This window comes from Macaca fascicularis, chromosome 2 (assembly GCF_037993035.2).
Source record: "Macaca fascicularis isolate 582-1 chromosome 2, T2T-MFA8v1.1".
Lineage (NCBI taxonomy): Eukaryota > Metazoa > Chordata > Mammalia > Primates > Cercopithecidae > Macaca > Macaca fascicularis.
Window position 1 is genome coordinate 78,668,246 of NC_088376.1, and position 13,548 is coordinate 78,681,793.

The 13,548-nt window shown below is 34.0% G+C and overlaps 1 protein-coding gene across 1 annotated transcript in view; it reads right to left on the bottom strand.

Annotated features, from left to right (window-relative positions):
* The window catches only part of ZBBX (zinc finger B-box domain containing), a 144,256-nt gene that overhangs the window by 51,748 nt on the left and 78,960 nt on the right, over window positions 1-13,548 (bottom strand). The window contains exons 15-16 of the mRNA XM_015445484.4: window positions 9,622-9,929; window positions 2,262-2,415 (exon numbers count right to left, since the gene is read on the bottom strand). Coding sequence (XP_015300970.3) covers window positions 2,262-2,415; window positions 9,622-9,929 — 462 coding nt within the window. The remainder of the gene's footprint in view (window positions 1-2,261; window positions 2,416-9,621; window positions 9,930-13,548) is intronic.

Here is a 13,548-nt window from a genome sequence, read left to right on the forward strand (position 1 = left end):
CAGCATATTAAAAAGGGTTATACATCATGATCAAATAACATTTATTTCTGAAATGTAAGGATGGTTCAGCATATGAAAATCCATCAATGTAATATACCACATTTATAGAGTGAAAGAAAAAAAAAACACATAATCATCCTAATTTATGCAGAAAAAGCATTTGACAAAATCCAACACACTTTTATGATAAGAACACCTAACAAACTAGGAATAAAAGGGAAATACCTCTACATAATGAAAGTAATATGTTAATAAACCACAGCAAACATGAAACTCAATGATGGAAAAAAAGAACAATTCCTAAGATCTAGAGCAAGGCAAGGATGATTGCTTTTGCTACTTCTATTCAATATAAGTAGCCAGAACAGATAAGAAAAAGAAATAAAAGACATTTGAATTAGAAAGAGGAAGTAAAATTATCTTTGTTCATAGATGATGTGATCTTAGATGTAGAAGACACTAAAGATTACACAAAAGTATGTTAAAATAAACGAAATCAGCAAAGTAGTAGATACAAAGTCAATAGGCAAATACCAATTGTATTTCTATATGCTAACAATGAACAATCTGAAAAGGAAATTAAAGGAACAATTCCATTCACAATAGCATCAAAAAGAAACAAACTTAGAAATCAACATAACCAAGGAGGTGAAAGACTTATGCAATGAAAACTATAAAACATTGTTGAAAGAAACTAAAGAAGACACACATAAAGGGAAACATATCTTATGTTCATGAACTGGAGGAGTCAATAGTGCTAAGGTGCCAATGTTACCCAAAGTGATCTACATATTCAATATAATCCCTATCAAAAACTCAATGACGTTTTTCATAGAAATTAAAAAAAAATCATAAAATTCACATGCAATCAACAGGGACCCTGAATAGCCAAAACAATATTAAAAACAAGAGCAAAGCTGGAAGACTCCCACTTGCTGATTTCAAAACTTATTACAAAGATACTGTAATCAAAACAGTGTGATACTGGTACAAAGACAGACATATAGACCAATGAAATGCAGTAAACAACCCAGAAATATATCCTCACACATATGATCAAATTACAATTATTTGAAAAAAGTTATACTTATGGTATAAAACATATTTTGAAATATGTACATATTGTGGAATTGCTAAATCAAGTTAGTTAACATATATCTCAACTCACCAATAATTTTTTTTTTGTGTGAGAAAACTTAAAATCTACTCTCTTAGCCAAAAAATTTTTGACAAGGGTGCCTAGACCATTCAATGGGGGAAAGAAAGGTCTTTTCAACAAATGGTGCTGGAAAACTTGATATCCATATGCAAAATAATGAATCTGGACTTTTAATACCATGTACAAAAATAAACTCAAATCGATCAAAGACCTAAATATAAAACCTGAAACTACAAATACCTTAGAAGTATAGACCCATGACATTGGCTTTGGAAATGAATTATTAAATATGACATTGAAGGAACAGGCAAGAGCACCCACAAAAATAGACAAATTGGACTTTATAAAAATTGGAAAAAATTACATCAAAAGACACTATCAACAGAGTGAAAAGGCAATCCACAGAATGGGAGGAAATAGTTACAAATAATATATCTTATGAAGAAGTAGTATCCAGAATATAATAAGGAACTCCTATAACTCAACAATGAAAAACAAATAACCCAATTAAAATATGAGCTAAGTAACTGAATAGACTTTTCTCCAAAGAGTATATACAAATGACTTAATAAGCACATGAAAAGATACTCAACACTACTAATCATGAGGAAAATGCAAATCTAAGCTACAATATTATACCACATCAGACCCATGAGGATGACTACTCTCCCCTGCCCCTGCCAAAAAAAGAAAAGAACAAGTATTGTCAAGAATGAGTAACAATCGGAACTTTTGTGCACTATTGGCAGTAATGTAAAACACCAACCAGATGGTGGCACATACTACTTACACGCCTTGCAGAACTCTGAGCCAAATAAACTTCTTTTATTTATAAATTATCTAGCCTTGGTTATTCCTTTATAGCAACACTAAAATGTCTAAAATAACCACACTTCTAAATGCTAAAAATAATCTTTCCTAGTTTCATTATAAGTCATAGTTTCTCACATTCTGATAGTAACCTTAAATGTAAATATATAGCAACTAATACAAGGTCAATAATTTTAGGCAAGAAGAAAATGATTTTATACATTGAACAGAACTGCCCAGTGTTTCCTAAGATGAGAACAGACTGTTTTAGAAAAATGAGCTAGAACTTTACCTGCAAGTGTAATCCTAGTACTGGAACTGTTGCATTCTAAATGATGAGAAGGAAGTAAGTTGAGTCTTTCATTTGTATCAAAAATAAAGAATCTCTCAAGTCCTTGATATTGTTTTGTTACAGGCTTCCTTCTGCAGGCTATTTCTTGTAACAACTAAGAAACAAAATATTCAACATTATAAAGTTTATTTTCTAACTCATTAACACAAACAAGCATATTCATTTATCAGATACCTACTATATACTTGGCACAAATTCTTCCCTCATCAAGTTTAGTTTCTAACAGTGGAGACAAATAGTAACACAACATTTTTGTATATAGTAAGTTCTAACTACCGTTATAGTGATTCTCTGAAAGTTGATATTAATCCAAAAAGGACAGAAATTCATGAAATAAAATAATTTTTTTTCTCTTTCTTCCTTTATTTTCATCCCTCAGTGTCCTTGCACATAAATTATCCTGGAATTCAGAGTTACTTCCACATGCAGTGGCTGTGAACTAGTGTCTTTGTCTATATATAAAATAATTTCAAAATTGAAGGTAAAATACCAATGGGAAATATCTGACTTGACAATGGTCATGGAAAAAAAATGTAAGTTAACAAAACACTCATCATGAAGCAAATATACAAGTAGGAAACTGAGGCAAGAGGAAGATAAGTAATTTACGAAGTTTATATAGCTAGAAACTAGCAGACCTAGGCTTTGAATATAGGTCTGACTGATTTGAAACGTAGACTTATCCTGCCACCCTATTAAGTCATTTTTACATGTTCTTATTCTAGAATTGAATATAACTGGGATTTTAAAAAATGTGAATCCAGTAGAAACAGATTAGGAATTCATTAGTAATAGCTCTAGATGAGGTTATAGTATAATCAGAGTAGCTATCAGTTTTTAACAATTCCCTAATGAATCTAATCTAATTAATGCTCAAATATAGTCTGTTGCAATAAATCAATGTAAACCAAATTACTTTAATATAAACTTATAAATTATATAAATGAGATAATATTAAAGAACAAAGCTAGTGACCAATAAAGCATGTCATTCAAAGACAAATCCAAATCCAAAATTCTCAGCACATATTCCCTGGCTCTCCCAGACACTGATAAACAATTATAGAATTCTTTCCACTCTAGTGAAGCTTGTATTTGAATTATGCAATTGCAAATCTGGAAGAGTTTTGAATGTCTTGGTTTACAGATAAAAATCCTAAAATAGTTATGTTTTATTACTTTTAGCACAAACTTACAAAGTTAACTATTGATAGTTTTAGAGCCAGAACAAAGGACCCCTGACTAGTCCATTGTTTTCCTAGCTACTGCCCTACAAATTAGTACTTAATTCTGTAGGAAGTTCCACCTTACACAGAAATCATTTTCTAAAAACTGAAGTACAAAAGAAACAATTTTATACTCAATTTGGATGGAGCACAATAGATTTATAAGTAGTTTCTTCTGATGGAATGACTTCTACTAGGACAGAAAAAGAGTAAAATAGGTTCAGGTTTAGTTCTTAGGAATGAAAAGAAAGTAGATTCAACCACTTTATTCAGAAGCAGGAACTCAGTCTGCAAACTGTGAAGCACCAATTCTGATGGCCACTTCAGAAAGCTCTATTTTACAGCTCTCTTCCATTTGCTTTTCACCTTTTGTTTTGCAACTCTTCAAATTCTCTTGTGATCCAACAACTTAATTCTTTACAGAGATTGGCCATCTCCCGTAATAAGATGCGCAGGAGAACCTTTGGCGCTCAGCTTAAGTCCTGTCTTACCAGTGGTAGACAATGTCTGTGAAACTATTTACACTTTTTTATTCATCAGATATAATTACCTAGGAATGGATTAAAACATTCTTTATTTTATTTATATAAGGGGCAATCCTGGAGTTAGAAACCCATTAGTTTGTTGAGAATACTTCTAAAATCCTATGACAGATTATTCCTGAAAAAACTTCAAACCTCTCAATCCAATATCCCCCATGAGGAAAAGGCAATCTTTACATAACACTATTTTATTACTGTCCAGGACTACATTTAGTCTCACCTAATTGAAAAAAACAATAACCATGTAAGCCATTTTACAACAGTCACTGGCTTTTGATTATGTCAGCAGGTTTGAGCTGCTGAGAACTTTATGGATCCTATGCACTTAAATACTCATTCAGATTGTTTCCTGAACTAGCTCTGTCAGAACATATTTTATACTGAGCAATATTTTATACTGAGCAATGGATAGTCTTAAATTGAATAAAACAAGAACGTATCCCAGCCACACACACATTCTCATTTTTTTTTTCGATGGAGTCTCACCCTGTCACCCAGGCTGGAGTGCAATGGCACAATCTCAGCTCACTACAACATCCACCTCCCAGGTTCAAACGATTCTCCTGCCTCAGCCTCCTGAGTAGTTGGGATTACAGGTGCCTGCCACCACGCCCAGCTAATTTTTGTATTTTTAATAGAGACGGGATTTTATCATGTTGGCCAGGCTGGTCTCAAACTCCTGACCTTGTGATCCACCCACCTCGGCCTCCCAAAGTGCTGGGATTACAGGGGTGAGCCACTGCGCCCAACCTTTTTTTAAAAAAACAAAAAACAAAAAACAAAACAAAACAAAACAAACAAACAAAACCCAACAATTTCTAAGTTCAGGGGTACTTGTGCAGGTCTGTTACATAGGTAAATTTGTGTCATGGAGATTTGTTGTACAGATTATTTCATCACCCAGGCATTAAGCCTAGTACCCACTAGTTATTTTTTCTAATTCTCTCCTCCCACTCATCACCCTCTGATAAGCCCCAATGTATGCTGTTCCCCTCTGTATGTTCATGTCACATACCTTCCTTTTAAGAAACAGCTAAACCTAATGACACACCTGTTACATTAACTGAATAGGGTAGCATGTATTAACACATAAAAGAAGTAAAGGAACCCTTCTGTAAATTATTGGTGTTATATAGGTCACAGCTATCCTGACAGACTCTGATCAGTTGAGAGTAGACCAGAAAGTCGATGGGATGCAAATCATCAGACTATCTAACTAAATGAAAGTTTTCCTGGATTGGATAAATAGGCAGGGCCTGAGGGCAATACATATTTCCTTATCCTCTCCTGCTGAATTGAAGAGAATGACAGGAAAGAGTTTTTCCAGTGAATTCCTTTGAGTTTATGATTGCTTTATTACTTTTGAGTCAGATTCATAGTTCATTAATTTTTACTTTTTTCTTGCATTTGGGATTATAAATTTCTCAGTAAGTACTATTTGAGTTTCATCCTATACATTATTTATCTGTGATGTTTTTGCTTACATTCAGTTCTAAATATTTCTACATTCTATTTTAATTTTTTTCATTAACCTAGACATATTTGGCCCGGCGCAGTGGCTCACACCTATGATCCCAGCACTTTGGGAGGCCGATGCGGGCGCATCACAAGGTCAGGAGATGGAGACCACCCTGACTAACACGGTGAAACCCGGTCTCTACTAAAAATACAAAAAATTAGCCGGACGTAGTGGTGGGCGCCTGTAGTCCCAGCTACTCAGGAGGCTGAGGCAGGAGAATGGAGTGAACCCGGGAGGCGGAGCTTGCAGTGAGCCGAGATCGCGCCACTGCACTCCAGCCTGGGCCACAGAGCGAGACTCTGTCTCAAAAAAATAAATAAATAAAATTAAAATAAATAAATAAAAACCTAGACATATTTGAATTGTATTAATTTTGTTAGCATTTTGCTATCAATTTATAATTTATTGTATTATGATTGGAAAACACAGTGTGTAATATGATTTCTTTAGCATTTGTTGAAACTTCCTTTGTGGATTTATTTTTGTAATATTTTGTAACATGTATTTTGCAAATGTTCCATTTGTTCTTGCAAAGAACACACATTCTCTAATTATTGAGCATGTGGTTCTAAATATGTTCTTTAAGCTTATTTGTATTGATCAAATTTTCTCTATCTTTTTTAATAGAAAATCATAGTAGATTGATGGATCTGTCAATAATACCATTTGATTTTGTCCATTTTTGCTACAATATATCTGAGGCTATATTGACAGGTACACACAAATTCAGATTTTCTTTAATCTTCCTATTAAATAGTTGATTTTAACATCTACACAATGGTCCCCTTTACCCCAATAATGTTTTATTACCTTAAATTTTTATTTATTTTTTTAATTAGTGCTTGGCTTTACTCTGAAATTCCTCCCTGCCACCCCATGTTTTAAGCAGGTGTCTGGTAAAATAACTCTACACACACACACACACACACTGTCCACATTTATTCTAATTACTTATATGATTGAATTTAATCCTGTCAGCTTGCTTTAGTCTTTCTACTTGCTGTCAAGAACTGTGAAGGGTCTGAGATTTTACCCTACTTGCAAACCTGTTACAGTTTCATGTATGCTGGAAGAAGATACAAGTTTCCTTGGTCAGAGACAAAGGATTTTCTCACTCACAACAATAGCAGTTGCCAGAGTATCATCATTTGCACCAATTCCCAGAACCCAATTTTCATAGGACATCATGAAAAGAGCCACGTGACATCTGCACGTACCCTGAGCTGTGGTGCAGGAGAGAAATCCTGACCTTAGGAAATCCATTTTATACTGGGCAGTAACCCTGCCTGACCTTTGCCAGAGGAAAACATTATTTATATTATACCAGACAATAAACGAACCTAGTCTTTGCTCTGAAGAGGGACATAATCTCTATTGTTCAAAGCTGTTATCTATACAAGCATTCTTGAAAATATACTTTGGAACAAATAGAGTAGGTGGTTTTGCTCAAAAGATGTGCAAAAAAACATGAGCGACCCAAGAGGAATTGTATACCCAATGCTTAACCATACTATTTTTCCTTTGATGCATTTATTTCCTGACTGTTTTAGTTAATTGAGTTTTCTATATTCCCCTTTTCCTTTAGTGTTTTGGATGATATACATTGTGTCTGTAACATTTTAATTGTTACTCAAAGTATTTAACATGTATAACTAAAACACTAAATCAACAACAATTCCTACAATGGTCTCTACTTTCTTTATAATACAGAATCTTAGTACTTTTAACTGTAATCATACATATCTAACAGTCTTACAAGTTATGGCACATATTATTCTCATTCAAATTTCTTCTTTTATAATTCTCAAATTGGGCATTATAATAATTATTTTGTAATACATCTAATATATTTTTCATTTTTCCCTCACAGCATTATTTCTTGCATCCTACTTCTTCCTTCCAGGTTTAATTTCTTTTTTGAAGTATATCATTCAGATGTTCATTTAAGAGGGGAAATAACTAAATTACCTGAACTTTTGTTTAAACTTGCCATTATTTTATTCTTGGTCTTGAATGACAGTTTTGCAAGCCTTGGAATTCTAGATTGTTAGTCAGTTCTATTAGAAGTTTAAAGATAATGTTCCACTGTGTTACACTGTTGAGGCTCCCTGTTGCTGTGCATGAGAATTTTACTGGCAATCTAGTAATTGCTTTTGGAGATAATTTTCTATTGTCTTTTATTGCTTTTAAGATTGTCTATGAGGTATCTCAAATAAAAGTCATAATGTGGATTTGTTTTTATTTATAATGCTCTGGAATTGTACTTGGTTATTTTACAATCTGTCATATTACTAACTCTTCACACGTCTTTGCTGCAATAGAAGCAATTTTTAAAACTTACCTTCCAGGGTAATATTTCTCTCCTTATTTGTATTTAATATGCTGTTTAGTATCCATTTAATTATAATTTGAATAAATATATTTTGAATGTTAGAACTTTTTATTAGCCTTCATAAATGGAGCAGTTCATACTATCTTATTCTTAAGTTCTTTTTATTTCTTCCTATTTTTAAACATTTTAAATATAATCTCAGAGGATAGAGATTGAGTCTCTCTCTAGAGCAAAGAGCAGGTTTGTTTACTGTCTAGTGTAATAAGGATAGTCTTCCTCTAGGACAAAGGTCTGGCAGGCTTACTGCCCAGTGTAAAAGATCGGGTTTCTTAAGGTCAGGATTCCTCACTTATCACACAGCTCACTGTATATATAGATGTCACCTGGTACTCTTCATGTTGCCCTTTGGAAATGTGGAAATTGAAGTTCTTGTTTTCTCTGCTGAAATTCATGCTATGATCAATTGTTTTCTTCACTGGGGTAACAAGAAGATAAGCCCATCTGAAGTGGAGCTTTATTTTGTGGAATCTATTATGGGATAAGTTGTAAGGATGTCCATTTATAAAGTATTAGGATTTACTTCTGTCAGATACATCAGGGTATTAAAAGGCATGGATTAACAATAATGTTAATGTCTTGGCTTGACAAGCAAGAAATATATACGCAAATGTATATTTGAGTAGGTATATCCAAATCTATGCTAAATGAAAGCCCAAGACATCCATTTTCCAGGTGAAATGTTTTATTGACCTAGCCAACATCACTTGCAGAAATCAGTTTCCTTTCATCTTGTTGCACCTATGTGCATGTTCCTAGTGCATTCCTTACATGACTAATCAGACATTTAGGGGTCTAAGTTTTTGCAGAGGCCTCAGTTTCAATTTCGTATCTCACAAAGGCACAACATCTGTAACAAAGTGGGCACAGAAAACCAACCGTCCAAGCAGAAGTAGAAGCAACTCAAGTATTCATCCTTCAGCTTTTTTGCTTCCCTCTTCAGTTCAGGAACCATAGGAATTCATTTTAAATGACTTTTGAGCATTATTAAAAATGTTTGCCTCACTTAAATTTCCAAAGAATGTATTATTAATATTTACCATTAGTAAAGATTTCTAGTATATAGAATGAAATTCAAATATAGTTTTATAACTTGGTAACAATGAAAAAATGAGCAACTTTACCTTTACCTTTCCTGTGAGAAGAAACAAAAACTATAACTCCGTTTCTTTATTAGCCATCTTCCTGAAATAATTACCTTCTTCATCTTATACTTACATTAAACCACAGTAACTGGTTCTATCTAGATATCTGCATTTATTTCACTTTGACCATTGACTATACTATCGTAAAAAACTAGAAAGGATTTATTATACTGTATTATTCATAATGAATTTCATTTGGAAAAGTAACAGTGCTCTTACTATGTTGCATAAGGTGGGCCTTAAAGTATTATTTATCACAGCAAGCCATTTATTAAAATGGCATTCCTCATATTAGAATTTGTCCTAGAAGTCATTAATGTTCTCTTCCATATGAGTCACTCTTCAACTATCTCATAATAATGTAAAGCAGCACAATTTAACTTTAATAGGGAGTAACTTGAGAATGTATTGTGTCACTAAGACATTTTCTTATAAGATTTCTTATAAAATTCTAATATAATAAACATAATAGAGATTTACCAGTGATGACTTTGTAGTTTTTGAATCTTCAAAGCTTGGCGTCTTATGCAGATTGCTGAATTCCAAGGATTCTTTGATGTCTTGAGATAATTTCTCCTCAATGGGAGGTTTTTCTAAATCTATACTTAGCAAAGTATCCTTGCTTTCAAGTGATATGCAGGAATCATCAGACTTTTGATTACTTTCTAAACCTATACTTTTCTCTTTTAAATTTCTTTCAAAGGAGGTGCTTTCCCCAATTTTTTCAATGTCAGGAGAATACACATCAGGATCCACGATGTTGTCAAAATCTGTGTTTGAAGTTTCTGCTGTTAAAAACACACAGTTACAAAAGGTACATAAACAAATTTAAACAAATAATAAAACTGTTAATAAACCAAAAGTTCTGTGGTTAAAAAAAAAAAAAACTTTATCAATAAACACTATTTCACAAATTCCTTTACTGATGTTTTAGTGTTATAATACTTTTACTATGCTTATATTCATAAGTGGTAATCATAATTCCTTATACAGCCAAATATTAATGAGCTAGACTAGTAAAAGAAGGTAATATTTTATTTTGTAGTGAAATCTTAAAATTTATGCAAATTTTTATTTCAACCTGTGGTTCAATTCTCACTTTCCCACCTCCTCCTCTCACTGAAATTTTACAACAATAATTCATGAGAAGTAACACAGAGGGAAGATTTTTTCATTTTGCCATTTTTCCCTAGCATGCCTAGCAATAAAGAGAGGGCACAGGGAAATGTGTCAGATGAAAGAAGAGCAGCAGCTGGGGGCCCAGAAAATGTGTAGCAGGGACACCTGCCTCTAGAAAGCTACAAAATGAACAAGATTGTATTAGTCATCCACCTCATTATGTCTGCTTTAAATAAATCATTTGGTTTACATCACTGGTTTTTAACCTGGTTGCACAGTAGAATCATCTGAAGGCACTCTTTAAAATTGTCAGTGTATGGGCCTGACCCCAAACCAATTAATCAGATCCTGAGAGTGGAACTCAGGCATTGGTCTTTTGAACTTCCCCTTGCTCAGTTGTCCAGGTAATTACAGTGTGTAGCACAGTAGCAAAACACTGATCCAGATTTTCTGAAAAATAAAAATTCTTTGAATGTTTACACCACACTGCTTTCATTTTAAATAAATGTACACCATTATCCAGATTGAATATAGCTTCTTCTGGTTATCCCTTACTCTGTTCCAAAAACAAATGTCTCTATAAGTAGACTATGTAAAATAGTAGAAACTTTGAATAAAACTGTCTCCAGTGATGTAAATGCTTTACAGCTTTACAAAGGACTTGCTTGTTGCAATCAAATGTTTATATAACTCGACAATTTCAGATAGTATTTTGAACTTCTTTCAACTTCTGCTACCTCTTTGATAGCATATATATTGGGAGAAATAAAATAATCTCTGTTTCAGAGAAACATCTTTGAAGAAAACCTTTATAAAATCTATTCAATACAATAAAACTCCCACAATAATGTTGTTCTTCCCTCTTAAACCTGAATGGAAATTATCCAATTTAGGGGGAGAAAAAAATGCCATTTCCTATATTAAAATGTCTACAACTGAAGTAAAAGGCAGGACTTGACCACAGAGGCAGGGTCTGGGCTCCAGACCAGATTGAAGACTAGTGGAAACAGGGAAGTCAAAAGTACCTCTCTCCATAAGACATGCCCACATAGGTGCAGAAAAGGCTTTTGACAAAATTCAACATTCATTCATGTTAAAATCTCTCAATAAACTAGGTATTGAAGGAACATACTTAAAAATAATAAGAACCATATATAACAAACCCAGAGACAACATCATACTGAAAGGACAAAAGTATTCCCCCTTGAAAACTGGCACAAATGAGGATGCCATCTCTCACAACTCCTATTCAACATAATACTGGAAGTCCTAGCAAGGGTAACCAGGAAAGAGAAAGAAATAAAGGGAATCCAAATAGTAGGAGAGGAAGTATCACTGTTTGCAGGCTACATGATGCTAAATCCAGAAAACCCGATAATTTGAGCCCAGAAGCTTCTTAAGCTGATAACTTTGGCAAAGTCTCAGAATACAAAATCAATGTGCAAAACTCACTAACATTCCTATACACCAAAGACAGTCAAGCCAAAAGAGCTCCAATAGCTAAGGCAATCCTAAGCAAACAGAGCAAAACTGGAGGCATCATGCTACCCAACTTCAAACTATACTGAAGAGTTACAGTTACCAAAATCGCATGGTACTGGTACAAAAACAGACACGTAGAGCAATGGAACAGAATAGAAAACCCAGAAAATAGACCACACACCTAAAACTATCTGATCTTCAACAAACCCGAGAAAAACAAGCAATGGGGAAAGGATTTTCTATTCAAAAAATGATGGTGGGATAACTGGCTAGCCATATGCTGAAGATAGAAGCTGGACCCCTTCCTTACACCATATACAAAAATTAACTCAAGATAGATTAAATACGTAAATGCAAATCTCAAAACTATGAAAACCCTGGAAGACAATCTAGGCAAAACCATTCAGGACATAGGCACAGGCAAAGATTTCATGACAAAGATGCCAAAAGCAACAGCAGCAAAGCAAAAATTGACAAATAGGATCCAATTAAACTAAAGAGCTTCTGTACAGTGAAAGAAACTATCAAGAGAGTAAACAGACAAACTACAGAATGGGGGAAAACTTTTGCAAACTATGAATTTAACAAAGGTTTAAGAGCCAGCTTCTATAAGGAACTTAAAAGAAATTTACAAGAAAAAATCAACCTCAATAAAAAGTGGGCAAAGACATGAGCAGACACTTTTGTAAAAGGGACATACATGTGGCCAACAATCCTATGAGAAAAAGCTCAACATCACTGATCATTAGAGAAATGCAAATCAAAACCACAATGAGACACCATCTCACACCAGTCAGAATGGATATTATTAAAAAGTAAAAAATAAAATAACAGATGCTGGTGAGGTTGTGGAGAGAAAGGAACACTTATACACTGTTGGTGGGAGTGTAAATTAGTTCAACCATTGTGGAAGACAGTGCAGTGATTTCTCAAAGACATAAAGACAGAAATAGCATTCAACCCAGCAATCTCATTACTGGGTATATACCCAAAGGAATATAAATCATTCTATTATAAAGATACACATACATGTATGTTCAATGCAGTACTATTTACAATAGCACAGATATGGAATCAGTCCAACTGCTCATTAATGACAGACTGGATAAAGAAAATGTGGTACATATATACCATGGAATACTATGAAGAAAAACAAAATCATGTACTTTGCATGGACATGGATAGAGCTGGAGGCCATTATCCTTAGCAAACTAACAAAAGAACAGAAAACTAAGCACTAGTTTATGATTTATAAGAGGAAGCTAAATGGTGAGAACGCATGGACACTTTAGAGGGAACAACACACACTGGGGCCTATTGAAGGGTGGAGGGTGATAGGAGGGAGAGGAGCAGGAAAAATAATGGGTACAAGGCTTAATAAATGGATGATGAAATAACATCTACAACAAATCCTCGTGACACAAGTTTAACTACACAACAAACCTACACACTCTGAACTTAAATGTTAAAAAAAAAGGCATGCCTACCAGTGACATGTCAGCTTACCACTGCTATGGCAACATCTGGAAGTTACCACCTGTTTCCCCAGCAACAACCTGATGACCCAGAATTTGCCACTCCTTTTCTAGAAATTTCCTAATAACTCATCTTTTAAACTGCATGTAATTAAAAGTAGCTAAAAATATTACTGCAGAGCCACCTCTGAGATGCTACTCTGGGTACAGTGCTTATGGGGTAAACCTGTTCCAAAAGGAACACTGCCTTTGCTGCTGCTATACACTGCTACTTTAATAAAACTTGCTGTCTAACATCACTGGCTTGCATGGTGCAAGCCGTCAGTGGATC